We start from the raw sequence: 21,666 nt of genomic DNA, 5'->3' as shown, positions 1-21,666 counted from the left end.
ATGAGCAGGGTCCCCCTCATGCAAGATACGGGGAGCGGGGTCATGGCGGGGGGAAAGATGACCACGTATTTCCACGGATATTTGCAATTGTGATTCTAACCACAACTACAGGTCCCGATCACACTTGCAGCTGCGGCGCTTCTTGCCAGTGCCCTGCCGGCGCGTGCCAGTGCCCGGTAAGTTATGTGAAATTGTTGTTGCTGTCAGTCTTTGGCACTTGCTAACCTTGTGTCTTGTCAGAAATAAATCACCCGGGGTTTCCATTCCCTCAATCGAGTTTCTTCCCTAACTCTTGCTCATATTTCTTCTTCATGACTTACGACTTGGATTCTTCGGGGATGAAATGATTTGGAGAAGGTCTAGTCCGAACTAGACCGGTGGATGACGCCGGATGAGGGAAGGCAATACAACAGCAGTGATATTTTATTTCCCCAAAACAACAAAAAAATCATTTTAGTCGATCACTCTTAGTCAATTTTGACCATTGGGCGGTCCCTGATCTACTTTTATTCCTCTTCACCAAGTACCTTGTGGGCACCGGACCCAATGTTTGGAATATTTACAGTGTAGTTTCGCCGGGCAAGACAAGCTTAATTGCACTGCAATCTGCAAAAGGAGGTTCGACTCAACAAATCTGGCGCCATATCGCACCTCTACAGCTATCGAGATTGAGAATCTGCAAGTTTTGTTGCACATGTGCGATGTAGTACTCGGGTATCAGCTGCCTTTGCTCGGATCTCAACTTGGAAACCAGTGGGCATCGGCCACATAAACAAGAAAAGGCCCCAACTCACTCTCGTCATAGGTATCACGGACCACTCTCTTCCAGACCTTCTTCACTTTACCCTGATTCGACAGAGACTCCACACTGCCACGACCCAATTTCCTTCGGCTTGCGCGGCTGGGCCTTGCCGAGTGAGTCTGTCTCGGTCACGGGAAATCATAGTCCTTTACCATCTTGTACCAGGGTCCAGGATACTGTAACAACATGTTCGAAATGGGCAATACGATTGCAGCGGAGTTTCGGTTATTCTCTCGGAAAGTTTGATCTCTGCAAGAATCTTTCTCCAGCCAATAACATGCTACCTTGCTGCATATTAAGAGGGTCCGTGGCACAGGCAGAGTATGATATGCTCCGTAGCTTCCAGTTCCAAGTTCCAACATACATGCAGGATAAGAAGGTCCACTTTTCTCTCTCGGGCAACTTACACGGCTTGTAACATTATTACAAGACTCCTGTATCGGGAGTGGGCCGGAAACGCCCAGTCGGAGAAGGATCTATAGCTCCGTTCGAAGGGCAAGTTGTAGCTGGCGGTGAACGCTACTACGTAGCGGTAGGGCAAGTTCCTGTAGCTCCGTGTTATCAGATGCAGCCTATATGATTTCTACTATTACTCGGGGAACTCCCTAGACAGCGGCCTAATTCCGTATTTTTCTCGGGTTGTTTCCTTGATTCTGTGCTCCGTACCTAACTGCTGATCCCTTTCACCCGGGATATTCCTTTTGATAGCCATCTGGGCCTTTCGCTATGTCCCCTTCTACCACCTACTGTTCCATGTCCCTGGCTTCTTTCAGGCAACTGGAACAATAAGAGCCCACGAAGCAAGCACTTGAGAGCCTCTAAGTTTCAATCGATTTGGGTAAGGCGTATACTAAGCACCAATAATACGGAAATGAAATGGGTTCACCAATGGGGCATTATAACGCCCCTCCTCCAAGGTCCTCAATCCACGCAAACCCCAGCCTTCTCATAGGCTGATATTCCAGGAAATGCGGCCCTGCACCGCTGCTGGCGCCGAAAAAGAAAGTAAATTAAAAAAAAATAGTCATTTCTCCCCACTCCATTCCGGGCGTAACACTTTAAACTCAGTATTGTGTATGTCATGACTGCATTCATGAGGTAATGAAGAATAGGCCCGTCCCGAATACTAGTGGATCTGTACGGAAATCCGAAACATGCTATGACATGCCCAGGTGAGGGATGAGAGAGGGTTCAAATGTTCATAGCACTTGAGTACTTGAAAGTTGAAATTGATCCCAGGTCCATCTACTACATCGCTATCGGTACTTTGAAAGGGGCTTGTAGGTATCGTATAGTCTCAAGCCATATTGTCTACGGGTACAGCCGTGGACCTTATCCATGGATGCAGTACGGAGACCTGAGTAAATATCAACGTAGTATAAATGGTACGTACGCATATGTGGTAAGTACCTCAAAACGCCAAGTATAGCTCCGCAATCGTAAGACCGCAAATATGCGCGAAATAATTCTTGCAAATTAAGGATATCTGCCCAATATCAAGCCACCGTAAGGAACAGAACGGCGCATGGAAAGTGGGTCTAACTTTCAGTACACTTGTCAGTGGTCACTGGCAGATAATAAGGCGACAACCTCACCTCTCTCTTTGCCCCATCACATCCGTCAAAATCGAATAGCTCAAAGGTGTACATGTATTCCTATTTCCTACGTACTAGTAAGGAGACATATATTAGCCAAAATACAACATGCTAGTAAACCGCATACCGCATTCCCGGAGAAGAACAAGGATGCCCGCTCAGGCCTATATATCCCATCGTCATCTGCATGAACCTAACCGATCTGAGCTTCGCCAGCAGCCTGATCGTCAGATGGCAGAGGCAACACCGATGCAAGACTCCACAAAAAGAAAACAGATCGGAGCAAACTTTTTGACCCCACCTCGCCTGGGTCCGACAGCAAGGCTTCAGTGATGATTGGTGACCCGGGCTGATCAAACGTGCCTTGATTGGAAGCAGCGTTAGAGTTGCCCTGTCGGTTGTAGGCGGGTAGCGCGTGAATTCAAGTTGTCACTATTAAGTGGAGAATGGAGAAGAGGGGGCCACTGTATGGTCTTACACTTGCAGTCTGTATTGCATAGCGGGCCCATTTGACTCGACCACGCGATGCATAGGAGGGGTTTTGCTTCTTCTTGACTTGGATGTGGATGCGCTGATAGGACGATGCGCTGGTATTATTGGAGAAAAAAAAGCCAAAAAACAGAATAAAGAAGGCAGAACAAGGCTCCCGAAAGGGTCGGCAGGGTATCGACAAATGAGCTCTATTCGTAGATCCAACTCCGGCATACGTTGGGAAGAGGACGTGTTTACTTGCCCTTCGTCAGTGAAGCTCGTAGACGGGAAAGTGGAAGTATAAAGCCACTGCCATATCCCGCCTCCTACACAGATCTTCTTTTATCCAAGCTCACCTGAAGTATCCTCAAATCGATTTCCAACCCAAACCAATCTTTTATATCTCTCTTTGTGGTTTCATCCCCAAACACTTCAATCAACATGTCTCCCTGCACTTGCACCTGCTGCGCCGGCAACTGCAGCTCCTGCTCCTGCTCCAGCTGCACTGTAAGATCCTCACTGCTTTCTTTCTGTCTTGTTTTGAAGATTTACCTCCCTTGCCCTTGTTCCCTTTGGTTCTGATCATTCTACCAGCACTAAGCCAGCTCACACGCCCTCCTCGCCGCCGTCCTCCTCCAACTCGACAACCCATACCAGGCCTGGACTCCCGCTGCTTTCGAATTAGTGGGTTCCGATGACCTGACTTGATTTGTCGGGAATGCGCTTTGCTGTCATGATCATGTCCTATCTATTACTGGCTGGTCCGGGATTTAGGGGTCTTTTGGATGGGTTGGGTTTTTGTTAGGTCGGAAGACCTCGTATATGTCTGTGTATAGGGCTATAGCCGTGCAATCATAAATTATTGGAAATCATATCATGCTATAGTAAAGTAACAAGTTTCGGGTTACAGTAGAGTATTAATCAAGTCTCTGACAGTCAAGATGGAGTATTTCAGAGCCTCTTCTCATATCGCTTTGGTTCAGTGTTGCGGGGTTATATGTGCCTCTTTTATACGAATATGCTGGAGTAAGCTGGATAGCTCAAGGATTTAAATGATAACTCGCTGGAATTTACTTAGCACAATCATCTCTAGATGTAGGTTGGAAATCCCAAGTCTAGAAACCGTATATAGTAGAACAAAACAATCAGGTACTAATGCAATGGACCGATCAAGTCTTCAACTTTACAGCTCATCCTTTGAACGAGGCACATCATCTTCACCTCCACGGCAGACAGCCGGAGTAGTCACAAGCATAGAGTAAACACACTTTTCGTCCTCAGCAGTCTTCAGGATTGCATTTTGCTCACCACATTCCAAGACAACCCTGGTAGATCGGTTGGGACCATTCCAGCAGGACTGGCCACGCTCGTATTCCAAAGCGATCTTCTCAACGGTGACGACATCTCCGGCTTCGTTGATCTCCTCAACAGTCGTGATTGCGATCTGGGTGAACTTGCCCATGGATGTGACTGACCCACCCTTCTTTGCCACCTGCTTCGTTGAGTCCAAGAAACAGTGCTCGTATTTGTACTCGCCAGCATCTTTCTCAATGCATTGGCCCTTCAAAGCACGGAAAATACCCGCAGTACCGTAGTCCTTTTCCAAATCAGATCGCTGGTCACCGATTTTGTTGTTCAACTTTTCAAGAGAGCCTTGGGCGGACTTGAGTGCATCACGCGCCTCAGTCACAGCCTTGGATTCGGTAGAGGAATCAGTGTTGGGCTTGGCCAACACTCCATTCTCTTCAAGGAAAGCCCTCACAGAGATAACCTGATCCTCAATGAACTCGACTACGGACGGCGGAAGATAAGCCGCGAGCTTGTAAACTGCGATGTATTGTTAGCTTAATCGTAGAGTTGATTGGTTCGAAGTCAACGGTACCTAGGTCAGAATCGGCACAGCCGTCTTCTTCGTTCTCCCAGTGCTCCCAGTCGACACCGGAGTCCTTGTCGTCGGCCTTGACAATCTCGTCCAAGTCACGTTCCTTGGCATCGTTGATAACATCACCAAGATCACGAGCAGCATAGTCCTCCCAGCTACGCACAGCGCGCTTTACGCCCTCATCGTTGAAGTTGGGATTGTATTCAATCTTGAACTTGGACAAGATCTCCTCAAGCTCCTTCATTCGCTCGCGGGTCTCATCTCTCTGTTGGCGAAGCTCCACAATGCTCTCCCGCAGCTCGTCCACACGAGCCTTTGCGACACCGGCAAGCGCATTAACCTTGCCCTTGCCCTTGGTCCGAACAACCTTCCGGTCCTGCTCCTCGACGACCTTCAACTCAGCCTCAAGGCTCTGGACCTTGGCCTCTGCGACGTTGATTTCAGCCTCCAGTCGGGAAACGTTATCCTGGATGTCCTGCTCCTGTCGACGGGCTTCCACGAGAAGTTGCTTCTTCTTTTTCAAGGCCGCAGTCATAGACTTTTGGTTTGCTTCTTCCTCCTTGCGCCACTTCTTGCCGATTTCCTTGCATCGGTCCTCGCACTTGGTGCCTCCGGGACGAGCCCATTCATCGCTACCATCACAGCATAGCTCGTAGTCACAGATTCCGTCGTTGACGCGCTGGAATGGCACGTATGATGGCCGGTGACCCTTGTTCTTACAGTAGAACCCAGGCAATGCGAGCTCCAACTCCAAATCACTATGCCCGGGACGATCGGCCACCATCAGTGGGGAATTGCGCGAGAGGTGGGAACAGGCAGCAGTGCCGGGCTCGTCGCTGCCGTCGGGGCAATCACAGAAGTCATCATTGACGGCCGAGAAGGGGATCTGGACTGCGGGATTGGAGATACAGGTGAATGTTTTGGCATCCTGGTAGAATTTCGCAACTGTGATTGGAGAAAAAACGACAATTAGTATGTTTGATGCTCATCGTTTTCCATGGTACCTTCAAGTATAACGTCTATTGATGCCCGCCGGGCTGTGTGGACACCTCGTCCGGGGGTGGGGACCTAGTAGGATCTAAACACTCACATTCAGGTGCCACACCACGGGGGCGGGCAGTCTTGTCACTGCTAGCTCGGGCAGAGGACCCGGCCACCGCCAGCAAGAATAGCGACTGAGGGAGTCTCATGTTTAAGGCATTGAGCTGGGGAGAAGTGCGGAGATAGCTTTCGGCCAGCTGTTGAGATGCCCCCGGCCAATCTAATCGGGGCTTAGTAAGCCCGCTATCTCTTGCATCTTTATTCTTTATCGCAGTGGCAATCAGTCAATTTCACGAACTCGATCTATTAACTGCGCATTATCGTACCGCTTCGCTCAATATGGGTAATGACGGTGGAAGGTGAGCTATGGTCATGATCCAGCTTGCAAATTGTACAAGACGATATTGGGAAGCAAAAGCTAACATGCTGCATCAGTATCCCCACCCGCCGCGAACTCGTTCGTGAAGCAGCCCGCGCTCCGACCACAGCGCAACTAAAAGAAACTCAGCGCGAACAGCAAGAGCACGCTTGGAAGACCTGCCCACTCTCACACAAAGTTCTCGCTCGACCGATTGTGTCAGACTCTGCTGGGAACCTTTATAACAAGGATGCTGTACTTCAATTCCTAATCGGCGATGACGCCGAGGGCATCAGCTCCAAGTCTGACTGCGAGGAAATCCTCTGCGGACGAGTGAAGGCACTTAAGGATGTGGTCGAGCTGCACTTCGAGGTCGACACCGAGCTCACGGAGCATCCATCCGATAAAATCAATGCACACCGTCACGAGCGCCGCGAGGGCTGGATTTGCCCCATTACCGCAAAGCCTCTTGGCGCGGGTGTCAAGGCCGTCTATCTGGTACCGTGTGGGCATGTCTTTGCGGAGGAGGCAATTCGCCAACTGAAGGGCGATAGGTGCTTACAGGTAAGCGAGCCCAGTATTTCCCAGAAAGCAACAAGTCCTGGCATTCTGACATTTCTACTCTTCAGTGTGACCATGCCTATACCGAAGATAATATCATCCCCATTCTACCTACAAAGGAAGAAGATAAGCAGCGTCTTATTGCGCGTGGTCAGAAGCTCGCCGAGCAAGGCCTTACTCATTCGCTCAAGAAAGCCCCCGGTTCGAAGAAGCGCAAGAAGCACGCCGCTACGGAGGACTCGGTGGAAACTGCTCCCAAGTCGGCAGCTGAAGCTACTAATAATAGGAGCAACACCTCTACTTCCACGTCTGGTGGCAATATCAAGAATGCCGCAGCTGCGAAGATCGCCGCTCGGGTCAAAGATGAGCAAGATGAAAGGAGTAAAAGACAGAAGAGAGCGGGCCTCAATGAAAACTTGGATAGTCTTTTTACCAAAAAGGATGACAAGAAGAGTGCCGATTTTATGACAAGAGGATTTACAATTCCTACTTCTGCGCGAAGGTAGCTGAATGTTCTTTGTTTGTTGCATCTTCGTTTACAACTAAGGGGAGTTTTGCCTGGAGTTCAATAGGAGTTGATCACGGAGTCAATAAGAGCCATGGCTACATATGTATGTTTTCCTTACCAGATTTTAGTGCACTGATTTAGTTTACCTCAAAATGTATACCTACGTATTTGTCACACGTACATCCACGGATACTGTATTCAACTCAACTCTCAGTGTAACTTTGTAAGCTCTCGAGAATGGGAGTTGAGAGGTTGGAGTGACTGTAATGAATCAAAATGCAATTGAGCAAAAATAAAGTATTTCTAGTATACACGAATATATGATTTCCTGATATCAAAACAGGTCTCCCAACAAAGCTTGTGCTTCCACATCTAGTGCACCACAGTACACAGATCTTTACAATGGGGAGCAGCTTAAGCCTAAATCGCTAATTGCAAACCGCGTATTTGCGTTGATCAGGGAAGGAACCGTCCGGGCTTCACTGCTTTCTTATCCTGGACGAAAACCAGACCCTTGTTGTACATTTCTTCGGAGATGGTCTTCTTTCGGCCAAGATCCTCGTCGGTGTCAGCCTTGGTCAAACGTCTGCGGGTGAATTTGAGGTTGGGCGGGAGGTAACCAGCCGCGTTGAACTTGGCCAACTTTCGGCTGACGTTGATGGGCTTCTCCTTAAGTCTGGTGGAAAGGCCGGACACGAACTCTCCAATGGTGCTGGAGGAGCTGATAATCTTGTCTGGAATGCGACGACCGACGAGTTGGGAGAAACGCTTAGCGAACTGTGGGGGAAATACATGTTAGTAAGGATATCATTTGCTTGAAGCGAAGGATAGAAACGTACGGCAAACTTAATTTCGGAGTCGGTTAATGAGAGAGCCTGGTGGGGTCCTTGTGCAATGTCCTTCACGGGCTCTTGCTCGAGGATGAACTCCTCCAATGACTCAACGGGAGTTCCGGTAGTTTCGCCAATCTGAGCAAAGACGAAAGTAAGCGCCTCCATGGTCTTCTTGTTGGGGAAGCGCAGGGCAGTGCTCAGGGACTCGGAGCCCAAGACAACACAGTTATCAAGCATCTCTTGAATCTTGGGGTTGTGTGTAGGAATGGCGCAGATGCCAGTGAGGGGCTTGCCCAGGATCTTCATTAAGCAGATCTCAACGGCAGCCTGGTGAGCGGCGAGAGGAACAGGTCGGACCTTGACATCGGCATCGTAACTAGAAAGCCATCCAATTGGTTAGCAAATCAATGCCTGGCGGAACCCGTGATTTTTAACTCGCGGAAAATAGCCAGATCCAGAACATACCGGGTGTAGATATCAGTATCCCGGTTCACGCCCTCGGTCAGCCACTTCTGCTCCTTGGTGTGTCCAATAATAGGCAATCCATGCCAGGTCTCGGCCTGCACGTATTCGGAGCCCGACGCCAGGGATTCTCCCTGAGTCTCTCCTGCGGCAAGACCGCCCTCTTCCCGGACCAATTGAGATGTACCGGTGTACGGATCTTCTGCGCCCGGGGGCTTTTCTGTGTTCCAGAGTCGGCGTCGAGTCCGGTCGAGGAAGGAGTCGGAAGAGGCATTGCGCTGGATTTGGCGGGCGAGCGGTGACACACGGGGAATTGTGGTTTGTCTGCAGTTTGAGCACACGTATAGTGCTTCCCGCAGGGGGATACGCATGGCTGGGCGCATGTTTGTGATGTGTGATGGTTTTGATGTTATAATCGAAGCTTGGAACTTTTGCGCGGCGAAACAAATCTCGGGGATCACGTGAACAGTCTTGGCGTTGATAGCGTCTACTAGAAGTACTATACGGCTGGTACTCTTTGAAATTCCTTCTGGATAAATTGCAATTTTTTGGCAAGGAAATCTTCTGGGGATGTAAGTGCACGCTTTTATCTGTCAACTTGAACGTAGCGAGCCTTGAGTAACTCTTTTTTTGGTACTAGTAGTTATACTACTGTTGCCAGGATGTGCCTAGCGGACAGCTGATCGGCACTATGAAAAAGCTCTAACTAATACGTTACTATCTGGACTCTCTACACACACAATCGCACCAGACTATTCTTCTTTAGAGATCAATTTCTCGTCACTTAGACTTTTACCCAAGTGTGGTGAAATATATATACATGCTTCGCTGATATCGTACTATAACAAACCCATAGATCCGTACATCAAAAATTCAAAAATGGCCGAACTTTTCTTTTACTCGCGAACGAACATACCAGCCATACCCATGCCGGTACCAATGCACATGCTGACAACACCAATGTCCTGGCCGCTGCGCTCCAACTCGGGAAGCAGATCAGCAACCTGGCGGGCACCAGTGGCACCGAGAGGGTGACCGAGAGCAATGGCACCACCGTTGGGGTTAACCTTAGCCTGGTCAATACCCAGCTTGCGGACACTGTAGATAGCCTGGGAAGCGAAGGCCTCGTTGATCTCCCAGAGGCCGACATCGGGAACGGTGAGACCAACGCTCTGCAGGAGCTTGGGGATAGCGACAGCGGGACCAACACCCATCTCATCGGGAGCACAACCGGCAACAGCGGTAGCGATCCAGCGGCCCTTGATGGCACCGGACAGACCCAGCTCCTCGGCGGTGGAACGGCGCATCAACAGGGTAGCGGCGGCACCGTCGCTGACCTGGGAAGAGTTACCAGCGGTGCTAGCACCGTCAGCCTTGAAAGCAGGCTTGAGCGTGCCCATCTTCTCGGCGGAGATGTTGTGGCGGATACCGTCGTCCTGGGTGATGGTGACCTCCTTGGCAGGGGCATCGGGGTGCTCAGGCTCAAAGAAGCGAGTGGTGACGGGGACAATCTGGGAGTCGAAGCGGCCGGCCTTCTGGGCGGCGGAGGCCTTGGCGTGGGAATCAGCGGCGAACTGATCCTGGTCCAAGCGGGAGATGCCGTAGCGGGAGGCGACGTTCTCGGAGGTCAGACCCATGGGCATGATGCAGTCACGGGCGTCCTGGGAGTGGGACTCCTTCAGCTCGGGCCAGAGGACTGTGGGGATGGCGCGGGAGCCGTAGTTGCGAGTCATGTGCTCCATACCACCACCGACACCGATGTTGAGGGCGCCGGAGCGGATACCGTAGGACACGGCGGTGATGGCGGCCAGACCGGATGAGCACTGGCGATTGATGGTGTTGAAGGGAACGGTGTGGGGGAAGCCGGCATGGATCTGGCCCATACGACCGGCCTTAGCACCACCGAGCTCCTGCAGGACGGATCCAATGGTCACGTCGTCGATGAGGGCAGGGTCCAGGTTGGGGTTGGCCTTCAGTGTGGCGCGCAGAACGCTGGCGAGCAGCTCCTCGGGGTAGGCATCCTTGAAACCACCCTTCTTGGCGCGAGTGATGGGGGTACGGAGCGAGGAGAGAATGACAATGTCGCTAGGGGACTTCTGGAGCACCTGCTTCAGACCGCGGGGAATTGGGGAGGCCATTGTGTGAGTGTGTGTGTGGTTTAGTCTATTATAGTTGATTCTGTCGTGAAAGATTCGTAGATACCACCGAGATATAGTATTCTCGGATAGGTCGGCGTGAATTGAGGTTGTAACACTGTATGTGCACTGCAATGACCAAGAGTGGAGAGGTTAAAGAAGAGAAGAAGCAATTCCCCAAAAAATTCCCCAACAAATCCGCCCGAGGCAAGAGATTCTTAAGGGAAATGCCGGGTGGAATTCCGGGGTCGGATGCAGTGTGGTTGACCAGTCCCGTTGCCCGGCACTGAAGATCGGCTAAGCGCTCTGCCATCCATGTGGGGATTACACTACGTAGGAGAATAACCTTGCTTGGCTAGACAATGGCTTTCGGTGTTGTGGGCTAACGACTTTGTGTTCACAGATACCTACCTGATCAGGTACCCTGTGCTTGAGACTATTGTCGCTATACCGATGTTTTGTCATATCTCTACGCCAAAGTTGATTAAGATACACATGAATTACTTCGGATGATGAACGCCGACCGAAGTGCCGTCGGCTGCTTTGTCATCCAATTCGGAATCGGATGGCGGGATCTATGCCGAAGGTGAATGTGGGGATCCCGTTAGACATCTGCAGGCTACAGGCTGCATATGTGCATACACCATACATACTATGGAAATAGCGCCAATGGCGCCAGCATAGGCATTCTTTGGGAAATCCATTAGACATTAGGGGATAAGAATAGAATCCATTAGACATTAGGGGATAAGAATAGAATCCATTAGACATTAGGGGATAAGAATAAAATCCATTAGATATTAGGGGGTAAGAATAGAATCCATTAGACATTAGGGGATAAGAATAAAATCCATTAGACATTAGGGGATAAGAATAATGTCAAACTCTTCCTTCAGATACTGGATCGGGTCGGGTCCACCACGCAATCACAGCAATGTTCGCTTCATTTCAAGCAACTTGGAGGGCTTGGGATCCTCGAAGGGTCTGCCCTCCATGGCCTTCTTGAGTTGCGGCTTAGTCACAAGCCAAATGCGAACCGACATAACGACCTCAAATGCCTCAAGGTACGTTTGAATAAGAGCCCATTTCTCTTGGTTGGCAATCTTCTTCCCTTTGCTGGTCTTCCAATCTCTTTGCTTCCACTTTGGAAGATGCTCAGTTACTCCCTCAAACAAGTACGGGGAGCTGGTCTGCACAACAAGAGTGTGCACGGGAGAGAGCCGGTTGCTGAAATCGGGCTCAGCCTTCTCTGGCGAGGCGTTGCAAAGGATGTCATAGACTGATTGCAATACGCGTTGGAAGGCCTCCGATGTGGCGGTTTCAATAGTGAATGAGTCGTCCACATTCGCCAAGGTTTTCTTTCCGTTATATTTGTTATTGTGTCCGAAAACCACTTTCATCTCGTATGAAGGTCTCGCAAGCTCGGTAGGAGGGTTAGGTTCGAGGTTGAGCTCGTTGACAGGAACAAGTCGACTGTCGATGGCGGTGACTATGCAGCCGGCGTGGAAAGGAAATGCGTTGCAGTGCGCGCACTTGGTGTTTGCCAGAGGGCATGGCAACAGGGTCCATTCACCATTGAATATTTTGAGATCATCATACTTCCACCAAGTGGGGTAAAAGTCCACCATGAAGACACGATTGGGAATAATCTCAACGTTATCTGAAGCCTCAGGAAGTCCTCGGCGCGCATTAAAGCTCGGGAGTAGAGCAGGGTAATGGCCACCGACGCAGATTTGCTCGAAGCGGACCTATTAAACAAGATGGTATCAGTATAAGATCAAAGGTGATTTGTGGAGAAATGCGCTATACGAGCAATACATATCTTTAAGGGTATTGTCACTCATCCATACATTAGGCTTTCTCTTGCGGTTCTTCAGGACATAGGGGACTTTTCCCTTGATGATGTCGCCACTTTTGATCTCAAGCGTGGATGCAGACCCGGACTCGGGCTCGGGCTCCTCGGTCTCCTCGGGCTTCTCGGGCTTGGACTCGGGGGCGGGCTTGGGGCGCTTAACCACACCGCTGTCACAAACCAGGCACCGGTAGAAGGATGTATCCTTGATATCTTCTTTGGCATTGTCACCTTCTTGGGCATTGTCACCTTCTTGGGCATTGTCACCTTCTTGAGAGTTGTCAGCTTCTTGAGCCACATTATTATCCTGGACCTCGCTGTTGGCGTCAATGGCGTGCTGGGCCAAGTTATTTCCGAGCTGGAGCAAAGCGGATTCGTAGGTCTCTTCGGCTTTCTTAATATTCCGGAAATATTCCTCAAGCGAGACGCCTCCATCGCTCAAATCCTCGCTGTCACTATTATTTCTCTCTGATCTGGCACGGTCACCGTCATCGTGAGACGCGCTGTCCTCCATCTTGTTGACCATGATGTGGATTTTAGGAAATTAATGTAGACGAAAGAAACGGGTACAAAAATTGGTAGGGAGGGGCAAGAGTGGGATGGGGGGGGGAGAAAGTGAGAGTATACCCCAGAGATAAACAAAGGGATCGGTAAACCGACCCCGGGGGAGCCGCAAAAACGCCCCGCTACCTACTACTATAGAACACCGATTCTAAGCTTCCCATTGGAAGGGTCAATTACTATGTATGAGCCGCACGGACTGCGGGGCATAGATGGAATCTAAGGTTCTGCAATAAGCACGGATAATTTGATGTTCAATTCAAGATACAGATAGATAAAAGAAACATATACCCATATTGACGATTTAACAAAATATCATAAGAATGTAGTGCCCTCCAGGGCTGGTTCGGCTTTCGGACATGATTTAACGGAATATAATATGATTGTAATGTCCAGGCACACGATTCTGACATTTTTCACAGTCAGCCCGATACCCCATAGCAATATATGCTTTGCCCTGAGGAATACCCTTGGTATTGTTGGGACGCGCACGGGAAGGAAAAGGACCGAGAGGTGGAAGGTAGGGTGTAGGTGACGGAAGAAGACTAATTTCAAGAGTCTGCTTCTGCAAGGTTGAAGGGGCATAAACGTCAAGCACCATGTTTGTATCGCTTTGTGAAGGATGACCCTCAGAAATAGTATGAGCCTCATCTCCATAGGCCAGCAGGGGAGGATTGGCGTTAGTGAAATAGCCTTCAGATTCCATCATAGGCATATCTGTGGCTGCACCGAGGCCGTGCATTGCGACAGTTGTGGCGATACCGCCGGTGCCGCTTGGTTGCTGGATATTATTATTGTATATGTGGGACTGAGGGGTCACACCCATGTTACTAGCCAGAGTAACCGGGAATCCTATAGTGGAGTTGCTGGAATGAACAATAGGTGCAGAGGGTAGCTCAAATGAATTCGCTGCAGTACCGGTCGAAGTGAAGTGTGTATTCCATAGCTTTGGACCCACATTCTGATTGGAGGTACCTCCGAGGGCAAAGCCGGAAGTTATGTAAAGGTCGGTATGATCTTCGGTAAGAGGTTCGGTAAGCCCAGTGATGGGGTCACGGATTTGTCCTGGCTGACAGAGCTTCTGTAAAATGTGACATTAGTAGTGATAGCATGAGGATAGCGACGTAGAGTGCATGAGTGAGCTTTGATGTAAGCAATGCGCGTTCCGCTATATTAAATAGCGGAGTCCCACAGCGGAAACGTACCTTATTCTGCTGATCATTTTGATCGTCATCTAGCTGACGCTTTGCCCCAGGCATGATTAATGATTGGCCAGCAGGTTGGAGCCGATAGCCGCAGACCCGTGTGTAAGGATTCGGAGTATAGAAAGTGAGCTAGGTGTGAGGAGCCAGGCGTGAAGAAGTAAGGGTTTGATTGAAGAGAAAAGCGTTACTGTTGTATATTTGTTGTTGTTTTCTTTTGGCATTGGTAGAGATATACCGCCTAGAGAGATATGCGCGTTTCAGAAATAATGTAAATTTCCCTTAAAGTACTAGTACTAGTAAACGCGATCATGAAACTCTTCCATTCATTTGTTTGTTACTCTTTGTTGCCAAATTGGGGTTATTAAGGCAATGACTCAGCGACGGTCCGATGACTTTTTTTTTTTTTACTAAGCCTGCTTAAGGTCATACTAGCTGACTAAGTCAATCTTCAACATGTTCACATGTATCTCGAGTTAGGTACCTGTACATGGAAACATAGAAACACTGAATACCACATCCAGTCATTTGCCGTTTTTGGTTCTAATAGATCCAATTTTAAAGTCCAAAGCCGTGGGAGCTGAAAGATTATTTGTTATGCATTAACTCCCGAGTCAGAGCTGATCTGACATGAGGTTGTACCATCAGAAAAAAAAAAGGTGATGGGCAAAAGAAGGGAATCCGATCGTCGTGGACGCACATGTGTGGGTCTTGATTGGCCAAGAGGAATCCCTCCGGCGCACAGAAACTACTAGACCTGACGTACAGAACTAATAATTGCAATTACACCGATCCGAGAGATCATATTTCCCCTAACAGCTGAAAATAGGCGAATAAAAAGCAAGGCCCGCTAACATGTCAATTGAACTTTGTAAGAAGAAGAAAAAAAGACGTATCATGTGTACCATTGTTTGGTTAGTGACTCAGTGGCTCGGTGGCTCCGTGGCCCACCATATCCCTTTCCCCGAATCCCATGTTGGGCTCCACTTTTCAGTTCCTTCTATTTTAACGGGACTTTCCACAGTCCTTTTTCTTCGGTTCCTGAATTTCTCTGAATTTCTCTTCTGCAAAGTCTGTTCTCTGTTCTCTCCTTTATACCTACTGTGAGTCCCTATTGTTGATTCAATCCTCAATGCGCTTTACATCTCTGACTCTGTAATTGCGACAGTTCCTATTGGCCCCGCTACCCACCATGCCTCTCGTCAACACCACCGAATTCAACGAGGACACTCGTGGTAAGTACCTGGAGAAGGGTCGCTAGACCTTAATAATTCCTCAATTCCTTTCAATTCCCCCATCCATCCATCATGCTAATCATCGCATCTACTAGTCCTCGGCTACGATCCTTTGTTGCCGCCACAGTACTTGCAGACTGAGATCCCCGCGGTGAGTCATTTTTTTCTGCTGTTCCTGCCCCGCTAAGCCAGACAACCCAAACTGACATTGGATTTCAGCCCGACCGTGCTATGAAGACAGTTCGCGCTGGTCGCAATGAAGCCGTCGAGATCATTGAACAGCGCGACGATCGTTTGCTGGTCGTTGTTGGACCCTGCTCCATCCACGACCCCGACACCGCTCTTGAGTACGCCCGCCGCTTGAAGGAGATCTCCAACAAATTGTCCAAGGACCTCTTAATTATCATGCGCGCCTACCTCGAGAAGCCCCGCACCACCGTTGGCTGGAAGGGTCTCATCAACGACCCAGATATGGATGAGTCCTACCAGATTAACAAGGGTCTGCGTGTCTCCCGCAAACTCTACGTTGATCTGACCAGCACCGGCCTCCCCATCGCCAGTGAAATGCTGGACACCATCTCCCCCCAGTACCTGGCCGACCTGATCTCCCTCGGCGCCATCGGTGCCCGCACCACCGAGTCCCAGCTGCACCGTGAGCTTGCCTCCGGTCTCTCTTTCCCCATTGGTTTCAAGAACGGCACCGACGGTGGCCTGACAGTCTCCATTGATGCCATCGGTGCCGCCGCCCACCCCCACCGCTTCCTCGGTGTCACCAAGCAGGGTTTGGCCGCTATCACCAAGACTGCTGGTAACGAGCATGGCTTCGTTATCTTGCGCGGTGGTAACAAGGGCACCAACTACGATCGCGAGAGCATTCGCGGTTGTCGCGAGGCCCTGCGCGCCAAGAAGCAGCGTGAGGTCCTTATGGTTGACTGTTCGCACGGTAACTCCAAGAAGAACCACCTCAACCAGCCCCTTGTCGCCAAGGAGGTCGCTGATCAGTTGCGCGAGGGTGAGACTGCTATCATCGGTGTGATGATCGAGTCCAACATCTACGAGGGCAACCAGAAGGTTCCCCCAGAGGGACCCTCCCACCTGCTCAAGGGTGTCAGTATCACTGATGCCTGCATCAACTGGGAGATGACCGTTGACACACTTGAGGATTTGGCTGACGGTGTTCGCGCCCGTCGCACTCTCCAAAAATCCCAGTCAAATGGTGCCAATGGCTCGCACTAAATGGTTGAGACGATAATGAAGAGCCCTATCTATTGCTTTTAATGTTCATTGAATATGTTATAAAATTGTGTATCATGGTCCAGGGGAGGAGAGATGTTGGATTTTATTTATTTTGTACTTGAAAAGTTTCCCCAAGGGGTCGACATAGATACCTTTTCCATATCACGATTCAATAATGCAGCGTTTCATATCTCGGTTTCAAACCATCTCTTCCAAAACTTCCAAGATTTCTTATCCTTCATTTCTTCTGCAACTGTGTAAATCTCTGCATCAAATTGAAACGAGCAAACAAGCGATTCCGAGCGAACTTAGTAATCTCAAAGCAGTGTAGTGTGTGTGCCCCAAAAATCAGGTAGCAAGTCCCGTGCCTCTCGTCTACACCCAAAACCAAAACATTGAAGTAAAGTCAGAGCTTACCCCAGACCCACACAAATCCCCCAGAATCTTAAATGACAGCTCCCCTCATGATTTAAAGTGTCCACAGGATCTACGAGATCGATCTTATTCTCCACTGCGGCGCAGGGACCAGGCGTGCAGGGTTTGAGGCGTTCTCGTCGTGAGAATTTCTCCCGGGGAAAGCGCTTTGCCGGGAGGGCCCCATGCGGAATCCGGCCTTCCCCCGTTACGGTTTAGTGGTGGACCGAACGTGGGTGGACGTTTTTCCCTCTTAATAAGCCTTGCTTGGGCTTGTCTTTGTCTTGGATCTATTGTGGGGTGGATAAAATGTCGTTATGGGTTGTTGCTGATGATGCCGCATGGTGATGTTGTTGAGTTGGGGATAGGGGAGGATGGGGCTGAAACATTTCAAGATCAATGTTGCCAAAATATTTCGATGAATCGAGCGGGCGTATTCAATGTAATGTTCATCCTAAGAGGAGGAAAATGTAGTCTTTCAAAAATGCTGTTGAACTATTAGTACGTTCACTGCTCATCAATATTGCGCCCAACTTATATTGACACTTGAAGGACATGATGGTGGTGTTTTGTGAATTGCCTGGTCGCACGACGAGAGCTGGCTTTCGTATCGAAAGGTAGTTAAGGTAGTCAAGGTAGTTACAGTATCTGCAATTCGTTGACTGGGCAATGTATATCGAAACTGGAAGAGGGCGATTTATATCACGACGAGAATCCCATCTGGTTGAACTTACGCGGGAACATTGAAGATTGATAGTAAGATCTCTTCACGAACATTTCGAATATTTCAAACCTTGAATCGACTATTTCTTGGGACATCTGGACATCTGGAGAGATTGGTCGATACGGATACCCATGTCAGGTCCTGATCTAGTACATGTATTTATCAACTGGTCGTTGCTTACATTGATATGTACGGTGACAACTGTGCACGACATATATGTATTCTCTAAGGGGGGGGGGTGAAGTATTGACATCTGGAAAATTGAACTTGTGGTTGGGGTTGTAGTTTGGGACCTATCCACAGGGATTTGAATACATATATATATTCAAGCTCTCGCCCGGTTTTGGAAACGCCCACCTGCACATGTGCATCATAAATTTCTCGGTTATATGATGGTACACAGCTCGCGTGGGGAGAGAATGCATTGCATGTTTATTTTGAATATACCCAGCGGTCGGTATGTCTCTATTGAGAAGAGCCGAAGCTGAGTCTCTTCTTTGTCGTGGTCTCGCGATGGAAATAGCTTTGCGGGGGCGTATTTGATGCTCCACTAATCCAGTTCTGGGACCCAGACACAGGTCTTGAGTGCGTGCAGCCTTTGTTTATCGGATTTTTGACCGACTTCATTTCGACGACATGGATTCCAGCGTCTTACATACGAATGTTGGTACTTTCAAGTTCTCCTTCGACCACTCCATTGCCCACGTTTTCAATGTATACAGTTCTTTTGCGGTGATCTGGTTGGAATATGGCCTAACAAAGGACGGTTCTTGGATCTTTTCGAAGGACAACATCGATGTTCTATGGTTACCTTGGGAGTACCGACCGAAGAACGTAGAGGTAGTTGATATCTCAGGGAATACTGTCCCGATTGCCTGTTCCTCGGATTGCCTCTTGATCTTGAAGTTTCCAGAGGATCCATGGTCTTCCTGAAGCTCTCATTATGTAGTTTGAAATACACTTTGTTCCACACATGTGCAGTGCCTTTTAATATTCAACCCATGGAGTGAACACGGTATTCCTGACATTTGAGTATTTTCTGTTTCAGAAATTAGATCGATTTGAAGGTTGATAAAACATCCTAAGACATATAAAGCTGGAAATGGAGTAAGGAGCTGGTTTTCTATGTACTGTACATCAATATACACGGAGGCTTCCCTCGGATCTCAAAACAACCACAATCAGGTAGAAACACAGTCCAGATAGAACCTTGGAAGGAAAAGAAAAAGAAAAAGGAAAGAACATTGACAACGCCAGAAACCCCCACGATGGAAGCAAGCTGCGAGGGGAAGACCATCACAACATGCTATGCAATAAAAAGAGACGATACTTCATATGTCAAGGATTCGGGACCAGAGTGACCCGGATGCGCTGCAGGTCATAACCCACACCAGCGGTATATAAGTCAAGCATCCGTTCCACCCCCTCAGCCCTTAGAGCCTTTTTTTTTTGTTGGACTTTTACTTTGACACTCACGCTGCTCTACCGTCCAGTCATCCAGCTGACCCAACCCTTAGTCTTCTCCTTTGTGGCCCGCTCGGCATTCTCGGCAATCACATCCAACTGACCAGGCGCGGATGCATCAGCGAAGGCCTTCTTCGCATCGGCGGCAGCGATTATGCTGGACTCGGAGGCCGGGGCGGATGTGGAGACGGCAGCAGTCTGCGCGGCGGGGGCACCGGTGTCCTCCACATTCATCTTCTCAAACAGGAATCGCTTCGCCTTGGCCCATGGGCGCTGTGCCTTCTCTTCATCGCGGTTCCGCTTCAGGATCGTGGCAATCTCCTCCTTCTTGATGAGCTCGAGCTGCTCCTCATCGGCGGATCCGTTAGCCTGTGCAATACGAGCTTGCTTGAGAGTCTCCATCTCCTTCTCGATCCACAGTGTGCGCTGGCGGCGGTTGTACATTGTCAGTGAGACCATCGAGTAGACTGTAAGGACACCACAGACGCCTAATTCGAAGAACGAGGGTGTTAGTAAACATGCATGTGAGGAGGATTGGTAGTACCGAATGCAAGGTCCAAATCCCGGAGAACCGGAGATGGTTGCTGGACCCTGTCCCTAAAAGAGGCCGAGGGCGGGAGATGGGAGGAGATCGGGTGTTGTGAATTACATACCGGATGCGACAATCAATGAGTAGACCATGCCCTTGTGTGCCCGGTTGGCAAATCGTCGTCCAAAATCAATCCACCGGTCCACACCAGACGAAGACTGAGCCATCCGAGAAGCCCGTGCCTGTGCTCGGAGTCGTTCCACCTTCTGCTTCGGGGTCTCGGGCTTGCCATCAGGGCCGGGCTGTGGCGCTTGCTTGGTCTGTGATGCGTTGTCCTTCGACTTCATGAAATCTGGCAGGTTGTAAGGGGCGCCGTTGGGCTTGGAGCTGGCGTATGGGCCCGTGGCCGTAAACCGCGTTGCGTCCGCGGCGGATCGGGACATTGTCGCGACGTCTCTCGTTCGCAGGGGGTTGTGGGGATGAGATTTCGGTAATTAGGAATCAATCGATTCAAGCTGCATAGGTCCACTTGATATTATGTGGCTTGAGTAGAGGTAAATGTGAGGGCGCGGCTTTTTGGGAGGAGAAACCGGGGTTTTGGAGGTTTGGAAAGGTAAATTTTCAGCGGCCGGATGATGCGCCAAGACCGGTCAACAGCTTCATCCCGATTTCGAATTATGGCACGATTCTCCCGATAACAACTTCATTTCTCTTGGTCTACACTTTGACACTTTAACGTCTTTGAGACACTTTAACACATCCAATTTTCTGTGGTTTATTTTCCTTTCGAGTCTCTTGTCATATTAAATACATTCTGATTTTCTCTGATTTCCCCCATCTCATCATGGCTGGTCATTCCGATGCCCCGGATTTGAACACGGTGCTTCAAGCGCTTTCCAGTCTTGCTTCTCAAAGTGGCTCATCTCAAATCCCTCAGCTCATTCCAAAACAGCATCATATTGCTAAACCATCACGGGTAGAGCCAAATCATACACCCCGACCTGTCCAAACAAACCTACCAAAGCCAAGCACCCCTACTATTGATCCCTCAACAATTACTACTTGGCCTGCAGCATTAAAATATGTCATGCGAACTGTGGGCCAAAACGAAGAAACCCAACTACGAATTCGCGGACTGATCCGGAGTCAGCATAGCCATGAACGGCAGTGGTGGAAGGGTCGTGAGGCTCTGCTCCAAAGGCAACAGGCTCGAGGGGATAAAAAGAAAGAGCTAGATGCAGTATTGTAAGTAATAAGTATTTTCCCACTTGATGAGGCATGTCCGGGCTTTCCTAACATTTTTTATCTAGACTATCGATTGGTGCACCTATTGACTCAAAACAGCTATCTGTATGTTTCCAACATCAATAATAGCTGTGGACGCGGATACACTAACAGTTTGCAGACAGCAGAAGAGGATCAAGCAGAACTTACCAATTACGATGCCAAGATATACAAAGCTTCTGTACAAATGGCGGATGCCTTAACATCAGAACTTCGCGGGCTCCAAATTCCTTTCTTTGTCCTCAAAAAGAGCCTGATTCAAGACTCATTGTCATCGGCAGAGCCTGATGGAGCTTCCGGTGGGGACCCAAGACTTTCCAAATCTGACCTTCAAGATTTGCAGCGTCGCATGCTGGGCATGCTTGAAGATCTTTGCAAAGACTGAAGATTTGAAAGACTCGATACGAATAATGAACTTTCGAAGACAGTCCCGCATTTGATGACCTGCAGAGGACCCTTGTTTCAGGCAGATTTGTCGATCCTTTTTACACTCTACATTAGAAAAGCCAGTCAAAAT

At 49.3% G+C, this 21,666-nt stretch overlaps 9 protein-coding genes across 9 annotated transcripts; 3 read left to right on the top strand and 6 right to left on the bottom strand.

Moving 5' to 3' along the window:
* Nucleotides 1-4,051: 4,051 nt before the first annotated feature.
* Nucleotides 4,052-5,940, bottom strand: N7466_011405 (uncharacterized protein; the record flags this gene model as incomplete). The annotated part of the gene is made up of 3 exons (XM_057170794.1): nucleotides 4,052-4,695; nucleotides 4,751-5,695; nucleotides 5,841-5,940. 3 exons carry the CDS (start codon nucleotides 5,938-5,940, stop codon nucleotides 4,052-4,054), a joined length of 1,689 nt encoding a protein of 562 aa, XP_057015515.1.
* Nucleotides 5,941-6,130: 190 nt separating this feature from the next.
* On the top strand, nucleotides 6,131-7,216 carry N7466_011404 (replication termination factor 2; the record flags this gene model as incomplete). Its single annotated transcript, XM_057170793.1, has 3 exons — nucleotides 6,131-6,150; nucleotides 6,227-6,713; nucleotides 6,779-7,216. 3 exons carry the CDS (start codon nucleotides 6,131-6,133, stop codon nucleotides 7,214-7,216), a joined length of 945 nt encoding a protein of 314 aa, XP_057015514.1.
* A 458-nt stretch (nucleotides 7,217-7,674) lies between these two features.
* N7466_011403 (mitochondrial 54S ribosomal mL50 protein) lies at nucleotides 7,675-8,896 on the bottom strand (the record flags this gene model as incomplete). Its single annotated transcript, XM_057170792.1, has 3 exons — nucleotides 7,675-7,995; nucleotides 8,058-8,427; nucleotides 8,517-8,896. The coding sequence occupies 3 exons, from the start codon at nucleotides 8,894-8,896 to the stop codon at nucleotides 7,675-7,677; spliced, it is 1,071 nt and encodes a 356-aa protein (XP_057015513.1).
* Nucleotides 8,897-9,409: 513 nt separating this feature from the next.
* On the bottom strand, nucleotides 9,410-10,651 carry N7466_011402 (3-ketoacyl-CoA thiolase peroxisomal; the record flags this gene model as incomplete). The annotated part of the gene is made up of 1 exon (XM_057170791.1): nucleotides 9,410-10,651. One exon carries the CDS (start codon nucleotides 10,649-10,651, stop codon nucleotides 9,410-9,412), a length of 1,242 nt encoding a protein of 413 aa, XP_057015512.1.
* A 923-nt stretch (nucleotides 10,652-11,574) lies between these two features.
* Nucleotides 11,575-13,026, bottom strand: N7466_011401 (uncharacterized protein; the record flags this gene model as incomplete). The annotated part of the gene is made up of 2 exons (XM_057170790.1): nucleotides 11,575-12,396; nucleotides 12,499-13,026. The coding sequence occupies 2 exons, from the start codon at nucleotides 13,024-13,026 to the stop codon at nucleotides 11,575-11,577; spliced, it is 1,350 nt and encodes a 449-aa protein (XP_057015511.1).
* A 399-nt stretch (nucleotides 13,027-13,425) lies between these two features.
* Nucleotides 13,426-14,320, bottom strand: N7466_011400 (uncharacterized protein; the record flags this gene model as incomplete). The annotated part of the gene is made up of 2 exons (XM_057170789.1): nucleotides 13,426-14,142; nucleotides 14,267-14,320. The coding sequence occupies 2 exons, from the start codon at nucleotides 14,318-14,320 to the stop codon at nucleotides 13,426-13,428; spliced, it is 771 nt and encodes a 256-aa protein (XP_057015510.1).
* Nucleotides 14,321-15,455: 1,135 nt separating this feature from the next.
* Nucleotides 15,456-16,734, top strand: N7466_011399 (3-deoxy-7-phosphoheptulonate synthase; the record flags this gene model as incomplete). The annotated part of the gene is made up of 3 exons (XM_057170788.1): nucleotides 15,456-15,498; nucleotides 15,594-15,649; nucleotides 15,718-16,734. The coding sequence occupies 3 exons, from the start codon at nucleotides 15,456-15,458 to the stop codon at nucleotides 16,732-16,734; spliced, it is 1,116 nt and encodes a 371-aa protein (XP_057015509.1).
* Nucleotides 16,735-19,354: 2,620 nt separating this feature from the next.
* N7466_011398 (cytochrome c oxidase assembly protein COX14) lies at nucleotides 19,355-20,308 on the bottom strand (the record flags this gene model as incomplete). Its single annotated transcript, XM_057170787.1, has 2 exons — nucleotides 19,355-19,824; nucleotides 19,990-20,308. 2 exons carry the CDS (start codon nucleotides 20,306-20,308, stop codon nucleotides 19,355-19,357), a joined length of 789 nt encoding a protein of 262 aa, XP_057015508.1.
* Nucleotides 20,309-20,709: 401 nt separating this feature from the next.
* Nucleotides 20,710-21,534, top strand: N7466_011397 (DUF2458 domain-containing protein; the record flags this gene model as incomplete). Its single annotated transcript, XM_057170786.1, has 3 exons — nucleotides 20,710-21,110; nucleotides 21,176-21,215; nucleotides 21,271-21,534. 3 exons carry the CDS (start codon nucleotides 20,710-20,712, stop codon nucleotides 21,532-21,534), a joined length of 705 nt encoding a protein of 234 aa, XP_057015507.1.
* Between the last annotated feature and the right edge of the window lie 132 nt (nucleotides 21,535-21,666).

The sequence above is a fragment of the Penicillium verhagenii genome (genome assembly GCF_028828195.1).
Source record: "Penicillium verhagenii strain IBT 33310 chromosome Unknown utg000013l_segment0_segment0, whole genome shotgun sequence".
In the NCBI taxonomy this organism is placed as follows: Eukaryota; Fungi; Ascomycota; class Eurotiomycetes; order Eurotiales; family Aspergillaceae; genus Penicillium; species Penicillium verhagenii.
Note: the sequence above shows the minus strand (reverse complement) of the source record. Positions and strands in the feature narration are given on the sequence as shown.